Here is an 8,752-nt window from a genome sequence, read left to right as displayed (position 1 = left end):
TTTTGGATTGTCAATATTTGTTTCTTTAGCGATGCAAATTTTTGTGAATAAAAGTCGCACTGAAAGTATGCTATAACGTGAACCAAGGTTTGTATGTAAAAATATGGCTGCTGAACTATCTGCAACAATGACCGAACTTTTTTTGATTTTTTCCCTCTTGCGTGATACTGGTCTTGAATGCTTTTGCGAATCGATCCGTTTTGCGTAGGGTAGAAATAGGTATATTGTTATGTGCTTTATATATGGGTATGAAATGCAACATTTTTAAATTAAGCGTTTGTAACTTTGGATGCAAGGGAACCGGTAAAGATAAGATTTTTGAACTATAGTTATATATATGAATTCAGATAATTGTCTGGTCTTTTAAAGTCCTATTATTTCTAAAACGGTTAAAAGTGTGCATTGACTAATATTAGCAAATATGTACATTTATATTGCGACACTATTTGTCAAAAAAAAAACTTTTGTCGTAAAACATAGGTCTGTATTTACAGAGTAAAAAACGCCTATACAAGAATAATAGAAGTAAGTAAGGTTGGTACTGTTGTGCGTGGCATTTTACGGATTCGTACCGTTACTACTGTTGTCTTATATTATTTTAACATAACTTTATTATATGGTGGTTAGGAACGTTGGTCATGAACAACAAAACCCTTCTATTGTTGTCTATTCTTTCCTTGGTTGTTTTTACCGAGTCAAATAGACGTCTTCACCGAGTCACAAGACGAAGAAGATGGAGAGGCTCGTGGCACAAGTGAGTGGCACTTTACTTCGCTGTTGTGTATACCAGGGTTGTAAGGATTTAAGGTAATACACTTAAGTCACTGGTCTTGAAAAGCTTAACTTGCCTTAAGCTATTATGTCACGTGACTTTGTTTCATAAAACTATTTTTTTTATTTAATATTTCCTTTTATTTTTGTAAAAGACTTGACTTTGTCTTAAGTCATTTAAAAATGACTTGCAAACGTGTTAACTAATTTTGCGCTGGGTTTTCATATTTTTTACTGTTTAACGTCACGACTGCAAAATGTTATGACCGTGTGTCTTTTGTTCCACTGGTATTTATACCAATTTGTATGTGGCGCCGCACATACTGTAGTAGGCCAAAAATGCAAATGGTATTGCTGAAAAATGCTGTTGGATTACGCTTTACATAGCCAAAGTTTTGTAAAGAGTACTTTGATGTGCAAATTAATATTGCGTAACAAATTATGTTGTGTCGGTTTTAGGACGTTACGAATCGCCAAGACAATTGGAAGGTGGGTACTAAAAGGCCTACGTTTCTGGGACCAGGAAAACATGGATGTTGCCGTCGATTATTTGAAAAATCTTCAGTCGCAAGTATGTTATACAGTTTTAACTTGGAAGATTGTTTTGTTATTATTATTATTACGCTCATAGTTATAGTTTCAAAAGTGTAATAATAGAATACAGACAAAACCAGTGTTTCTTAACGGTGGCCCTCCAATTAGCCCGATGTGCACGTGAAAATATGCGCACAATTACTTCTGTATAAGCGCACATTTTAAAGTCCTTCAAAAATGTGTGCAGAGTTTGAGTTAAAAGACTCTAACTTGATGCCTTACATATAATTTTAAATAATGGTAAAAGAAAAATTAAAATTTGAGTTGTAATAATGGTAAAAGAAAAATTAAAATTTGACGTGAATTGTTTTTACACAGCATATATATGCAGTGTTGTAATACACTTATTTTAGGTTTTCAATTGCCTTGACTTGACTTAAGTCTTTTGGACAAATGGCGTTGGTTGAATTAAAGTGTTTTCATTAAAAATTTAGTTATTTATCTTAAATTTCGCACGTAAAAGCTTTTGCTTGCAATATGTTGGGTGTTTGTTATTTTTTTGGAGAAGTTTTGTTTATAATCGAGCTAAATACCCAATTTTAATAGTTAACGTTTACTTTTTATGTCAACGACTTAAAATTGACTAATTGCTTTAATTGACTTGACTGGAACTAATTATGTCATTTCAAAATAACTAAATAATAACACTGGCATAGTGCGACAGTCGACACGTAAGTGCAAAAACGGTAGAGTCTCTCGGGTGTTACGATAAAATTCAATGGAACCGTTCGTGTGCTGCAGTTCATAACTAAAATGGTTTAACTGTATTCAATCGCGCATTAAAGGCCTAAGCAGCCTATAAATTTATAGAAATTTTTTTTACATCCAATGATTTATTAACAAAATACAATTAAATTATTTTCATTTTTTGTGAATGGTTTGATCAAATCAAGGTTAGGAACCACTGTTGTATTTATCTTCCTTAACTATAACTGTGTAATGAAGAAAGTTGTCCCGTGAATGTAACAGTTAGGATACCTTTCCTATAAAACAGTTATATGTCGCAGTCGAACAAAGCCCGTTTTCCGATAGTAAAAATTTTATATTTTTAGGATCCGGACATGTTTGACCAAACAATAGCGGAAATCGCAAAAGACATTCAGGCTTCCTCCGACAAAGCAGATGCAGAGGAAAAAATCAAGCAATTAAACAATCTGTTAGCCCCCCAATTCGGTAGGTTAAATCGACAAATTAGCCGGGTGTCGTCAATCCAAGGACATCTATAATACAGTCCCTGCTTAAGAAATGTTACGTTACGTTACAAAAACGGTATAATAAAAGTCCTAATAGTTAAAAAATCGTGAAAACATCTCAAGCTTGCGGGGCATCATTTTGCGTTCACCGCTCTATTGTTCGACTTTTTTATGTTGTATAAAACTGCATTCAATTTTTGTGGTTTGATAAACTTTTTCTTTACGAGACGCTATAAATGCAGTGTTAAACAACCACAATTTATTGTTTAAGTTGAAGACCTATCCACGTAACATGCAAACACATGAAGTCAGATAAACGTTACATATGTAGGCCACCATAGTAGATCTCATTATTTGTTTTCTAGATGATGATCTGCTAGAATAGATGGGATGTTAATGGAAGGACCCTAGCGGATCGACCAAAACTGAGCATGCATGGATTATAAAAACTGATTTACTTCGTTGCACATACTCAGATTAAATATAACGTAGCTGTATTTCAATTGCCATTTTTTGCATATTAAGGTCTTGTTGAAACTGGTGAATAAACTGAAAAACGCTTTGTGGCAATGTAACTATACTCGTAATAACACAGTACTAGTAGGCTAGGTTCAATAATAACACACATGTTTTAATTTATTATGCTTAATTATTCAAATAAAAAGTCAAAAAACTTGGATTATTCAGTTATTAGCAATAATTATTTTCAGTAATTATTCAGTGATTAGTTTAGCACTTTTTGTTTAAAAAAGAAGGCGTGAGTTTTTAACCTGCTTTATTGCGCAAACGCGTAGCTAAGGGGGTCGGAAGGGTACGTATGTCCCCGGGCGCCAAAATGAGACTTACAAATGGAAAAATAAGGCTGCTTCTTCTTTAAATACAGTGGTTTTACTAAAATTTATATTGTTTTGCCGTATAAGGTATACCGTATTATGTTAGTTAATGTAATCGAAAATGTGATTAAACATATGGAGGGACGGCAATTTTACAGGAATCCCCCGGCGCAAAATACCCTGGCTACGCCTCTGCTCTAGCGCTACTATAACCCTTGGACAAGCGGCACATACGATATGTTCGGTTTTATCCGGGAAAGTGCCGGTTTTTAAGACTTTGCCGCGGCGTCTCGCTCAGTTAATCAACATTTTTCGGTCTTTTTAGTCAGTCACATTTGGCCTATACGAATTTAGCATGTTGCGGTTGATCTGTTCAGACCAGGGATCGGCAACCTTTTTGGCACTACAGACCGGTTTAAAACTAAATTTTTTTTCGCGTACCGGCCTTAAACATCAAAATAATTAATCATTTTGCAATACAACTCATATGGCCACAGCACACTGGTTGTTTTGATGCTCACGAGTGCTTAATACTAATAGGGATTTTTTATCAAACCAATCAAACATGGAGAATGTTTAAACGGAAGTTAATGTATTTTGAATGAAAAATTCATTTAATTATTTTTTACTTTATTCTGTTTTTTCCGCATTTTACGTACGGTTTGGGTTTATATCAATTTTTTATTCGGCAACCCTGCTACGGACCGGTAACGAACTTCTCGCGGACCGGCACCGGTCCGCACACCGGTGGTTGCCGACCACTGGTTTAGACAACATGCAAGAGAGGCTTATTGCCTAATTCATTTTCTTGGTTCGTTGTGCAACATATGTGAAAGTAGTTGTTGAATAACTGTGTCACAGTGGTTGCCAACCAAAGTTGCAGTTTTCTTATTTCGATATAGGCCTTACAAAGGAGTTATTTTTTACATTTATGTATTTAAAAAAGGCAAAAATACGGTTCGGGTTTGTGGCCACGTGGCCTTAACGAATCGCGTTACTCGTTGTCGAACTTTCTGTCATTCAAGTAAGTCACAGCTGACAAAACATATTACTGTGTATTATCACTGCAATGTTGCTTGTTTAATCTCTATTCGATGACATAATAATTCTCATTGACATGTTTGATTAATTGTATACATTAATAAATTGCTGGAAAAGTAGAATCTAGACTTATAATTTTTGCAAAATTAAACTGAACTGGTTGTTGGTGTACTGCTTATGCAAAGGGCTTCGCATTCTTTAAGTAAATGATTGCCGAACGTAGGTGTTCCAGTGATCGACTCACTGAACTGTAAAGAACATCCCTAAGCAAAGATCTGCAACGCACACCCTTACAACAATGCGAACAGATAAATTTTATTTGAGATATAAACATCGTAAAATATATTTTCAAGTTAAGGAAGCAATTTATTAAACGTATCTCGGCAATTTATGTCAATATCAAACGAAATAATTACATAAGAATAAATAATATATAAAAAATCAACAAATATGACAGTTAAGCAAAGCGCGGATAGCTAACGTAGTAGTTGAGTTTGTGACAAAAATATACAAACATTTAACAAAATTATATCGTACCTGGCATTGCATCCGGCTTTGTTGCGAAAAAAATATACAATAAATGAATTCATATATACCAACTATGTAAAAATTAGAAACTGTAACTAACAAATAAACATGACAATATAAAAACTCTTGAAATTATGACTCAAAAATGGAAAACAATTGCACACAAAAGAGTAAAAGAATATTCAATTAAAATTATGTCTTGATGCAACAGTAAGCATGCTGGATGTTTTATAATATATATCTTACAGCAACATTTGGATCGAAACCGGACAGTTAAAGTTTGCTGATTTTGTCAGGCAAAAATTTTTCTTTCAAAAACGATATGGTTTTGTCCCAAGCATCAACCTGAGCTTTACAATGGGGAATTTTTAGGCCGCCCCATTCCAAGTTAGTGTATATTCCGGCAACGGGACTTCGAACACAAAAAGGAGTATAGGCAGGTGAAAGTAAGTGGCCAGCACCTGGGTACCTTATAATGCTATAATTAGGATGCTTAGCTAATTTAAACAGGCGCTCAGCCTGATTTGTAAAGTGTTCAGATGGAACATTATCATCTTGCAAAGCTGTCAGAAACAAAAAGGGAATGTTAAGTTTATTGAAGAATTTAAACATAGATCTCTTATCCATAGTGGGATTCATGTTGTATGTAAGAGGGAAAAAAATATTTCTAGGATGGACTACATTGCTACTATTCATTGGAAGAGAAAACAAATTACCTTCTTCAACTGCAGGCCATAGCTGGTCATGGAAATAATGAGAGTTATGAACTGGTACAATTGAGCAATTGATCGCGATTACCGACCTTATGTCTTTGAGGCAATCAGCCATACACAAAGCAATTTGGCCACCTTTACACAATCCAACAACTGATATACCTTCAGCTCCATTCACCATTTCATGATTTTTCATGAAATTTAAAGCAGCTTCGAAAAACTCCATATTTATATGATACACCCAATTTCTAAATCCAAAATACTTGAGATTTAAGGTGGCAAATCCATGCGATGATAGAAGAGCTGATTTTGCTTCATTTGGGTTTGCTACTGCACCAAGCATGTTAATCACACCTGTCATTCAAGGTAGTTGAGATCATAAAATTGTCAGCACTTAAAATAATTGGTAAAATATTATTAAAAGTTGCATATTGCAGAAAAATATTGGCTGTGTGTTAAACTAAATATTTTATTAAAATACTAGTGAACATATTTTTTTTTGTATACAACAAAAGGAATATTTTAGGCACTCTACCTGACACTGCTAATAGGCATTGTCAATGTTTTTAACCAAATAATTGGTGTATTTTATGTCCTTAACGATTTAATGCACAAGAGTTAAAACTATTAAAACCAAAAAGTTTAATTAAAAACAAAAATCATAACATACATATATACATATTTCTAAAATACCTATAAATGGCCCCTTTCCTTTTGGTATGAACAGTGTTCCTTTAACTTTGTTTTCGTTAATAAGAATTCTTCTTGTACTAGGTGACATGTAAAGTCGTAAAATATCTTGCCTCGTCAAACATACTTTTGTTTTGTCTGAGCGTAGATCAGAAATGGAAGTGTAACGTCCAGTATAAATTGCAAGTGTTATATTTTGTGTCTTTGTCACATCTTTTACAACAAATCTTGCATTTTTAATCTGAAAATGTAGGTAGTTTAATTAATTTGTATTTACATCAAGTTTTTTGTGTAGCTTAAATACCTCGTTTAAAATTGAAGGTTCCAATGACATTAACAATCCCATCTGGTTAATACCTGAGTAAGTTCCCAAAATTGATTCACTTAATCCTAAATCAATTTTACCTAGTAAAAACAAGTCCGTCATGTTCATAGTACTTTTGTATATATAAATTAAGTTTATGTACCTTTTGGTCCAGTATCATAGACTGCAAAACTATCAAATAAAAGTTTTTCTGAATAAGTTGAAGCATAGATTGTCACATATGCATTAATAGGTAAATCTGAAAATAAGTTAAACAATTATTGTAGCTGTGTCATAGATGGGTGACAGTCAAACCATAAGTTACTTGTGACTTGAACAGAAACTTTTGCATCAGCCATGCTGGGTTGGGGAAAAATGTTTACACAAGGTTTCATTTTTATTGAATTCCCTACAATTTTAATTTGGAAAACCTGTATGACGAAAACACATTCAAGTTGTCATAAGATTTTATCCAACTACAATAAGATTTGTCTTTCCCAAATTGCTTATCTGCAATAATAAATAAAATGGTCTCTTTAAGATATATTTTCAAAATATCATGAAGTATATTTTTTGTATTGATAAAAATATACAAGCATATCACTTCTGAATAAAAAATTAAAATATTAAATATATAGACATATAAACCACTCGCACCCTAACCTACAACCCAAATAATGTTAAAAATAAACCCCGGATGGAAATGTGGTAGGATTCTAGACCAGCGGCTTAACTACTACTACTACATCAGCTAAAAAATCGTTTACCAATTTGACATTCAGGAGTATTGTGTCATTCAGGAGTATTATGTAATAGGTAACTAAAGTTTCAACATAAGTCATAATTTCAAATGGGTTGCTGTAAAAGAGTCATCAATATCTGTTTGAAGTCGGATACGTTCAGCATTGAATAACATTTGTCGAATTCCATGACAAATAAATTTGAATGCGAAATTGTCGATTTTATCGAATATAATGGCTTTCGTATTTTTATGATCATAATTTAGTTTGATGAGACAAGTTTGTGTAAATATGAAGTAACAATTTTTATCAGAACATTCGAAAGGACATCATTGGTTTCAATTTCGGGGATTTTAGTATTTATAGGGAATGTCCCTAAAATAAGAAGATTTGGTTGATGGTACTTTCGTATATTAAAACCATTGGTTCAATATACAATATTGGCACAGTATATTGAATCATAAACAACTAATTAGCCTCAAAAATGTTATGCACAAATTTTAGGCCTATTTGCAACATTAATATTGCGCGCTTACGACGTAAATAACAATGAAACCCAAAGCAACAGATAAAAAGTAGACATGTAAAAAAGGCAGTCTACAAATTTAAAACTAAGTTAATCTAAATATAGATCAAAAATGTATTTCAAGTCAGAAAGTTTTTTATCTTTTTTTTTTTAATTTACGTGGGGTAATATGTTTGTTCAGAGGATTCCAAGGTGCAAATAAATTGTTATCGCGTTTTACAAAGGGGTCTGCAAGGTTGCCAAATGGCCATTTTTCTATTGCTACGAAAAACATATTTTTTTCGCAGTGAACAGTAAATCGCAGTGAACCAGGCGAACATCACCAAGCGAACACACTCCAAATATTCAGACTGGCATCGCTAATACAAGACTGAATATGCTTTTTTGGAAAAATATTTCAATAACCCAACAAAATAAGAAGTTTTAGATAAGTTTGCCGACTTGGTTAAGATAAAGATTATTATCGTGTATTCGTGTAAAAATAACCCGAGTCCGACCATGTCAATATTCTATGGGCCTACTCCGGCCGAACCACTGATCTCTATGAAAATTTCATAGAGATCAGTGGGCCGAACAAAAAAATAAAATATGTTTTCTATAGAGTTTGGTCACACACGAATAATTATAAGAGTTCGGCTGGCGGCTGGCGCTAACGTGATATTTATTTTTGGTAAAAATAACCCTTATCATTTACTAATGACCAGTCTTTATTACCAAAAGCTAGTCAGCAAATAATTTCTGGCAGATTATTTCAACGTCAAAATAAACTTAATTACGTATATTTTTTTCGAAAAATAATTTTACCACCGTCTTGAGAAT

At 33.2% G+C, this 8,752-nt stretch overlaps 2 protein-coding genes across 2 annotated transcripts; one reads left to right on the top strand and one right to left on the bottom strand.

Moving 5' to 3' along the window:
• The first annotated feature begins 285 nt into the window (after positions 1-285).
• Positions 286-3,128, top strand: LOC146138295 (uncharacterized). The gene is made up of 5 exons (XM_083394781.1): positions 286-303; positions 628-754; positions 1,231-1,342; positions 2,418-2,538; positions 2,924-3,128. The coding sequence occupies exons 2-5, from the start codon at positions 639-641 to the stop codon at positions 2,941-2,943; spliced, it is 369 nt and encodes a 122-aa protein (XP_083250907.1). The 5' UTR covers positions 286-303; positions 628-638; the 3' UTR covers positions 2,944-3,128.
• Positions 3,129-4,805: 1,677 nt separating this feature from the next.
• Positions 4,806-7,094, bottom strand: LOC146138294 (bile acid-CoA:amino acid N-acyltransferase-like). The gene is made up of 5 exons (XM_083394069.1): positions 6,993-7,094; positions 6,831-6,926; positions 6,668-6,768; positions 6,367-6,604; positions 4,806-6,027 (listed from the first exon to the last, which is right to left on the bottom strand). Exons 1-5 carry the CDS (start codon positions 7,024-7,026, stop codon positions 5,234-5,236), a joined length of 1,263 nt encoding a protein of 420 aa, XP_083250195.1. The 5' UTR covers positions 7,027-7,094; the 3' UTR covers positions 4,806-5,233.
• Between the last annotated feature and the right edge of the window lie 1,658 nt (positions 7,095-8,752).

The sequence above is a fragment of the Ascidiella aspersa genome, chromosome 7 (assembly GCF_963924565.1).
Source record: "Ascidiella aspersa chromosome 7, kaAscAspe10.2, whole genome shotgun sequence".
Lineage (NCBI taxonomy): Eukaryota > Metazoa > Chordata > Ascidiacea > Phlebobranchia > Ascidiidae > Ascidiella > Ascidiella aspersa.
Note: the sequence above shows the minus strand (reverse complement) of the source record. Positions and strands in the feature narration are given on the sequence as shown.

Excerpts from the sequence above, each read along its gene's own strand:
- LOC146138295 (XM_083394781.1), top strand. The coding sequence starts at position 639 with ATGAACAACAAAACCCTTCTATTGTTGTCTATTCTTTCCTTGGTTGTT. Across the intron at positions 1,343-2,417 it reads TGAAAAATCTTCAGTCGCAA|GATCCGGACATGTTTGACCA; the intron begins GTATGTTATACA and ends TTATATTTTTAG. Across the intron at positions 2,539-2,923 it reads TCTGTTAGCCCCCCAATTCG|ATGATGATCTGCTAGAATAG; the intron begins GTAGGTTAAATC and ends TTTGTTTTCTAG.
- LOC146138294 (XM_083394069.1), bottom strand. The coding sequence starts at position 7,026 with ATGGCTGATGCAAAAGTTTCTGTTCAAGTCACAA. Across the intron at positions 6,769-6,830 it reads CTATGATACTGGACCAAAAG|GTAAAATTGATTTAGGATTA; the intron begins GTACATAAACTT and ends TGTTTTTACTAG. Across the intron at positions 6,028-6,366 it reads AGGAAAGGGGCCATTTATAG|GTGTGATTAACATGCTTGGT; the intron begins GTATTTTAGAAA and ends CTTGAATGACAG.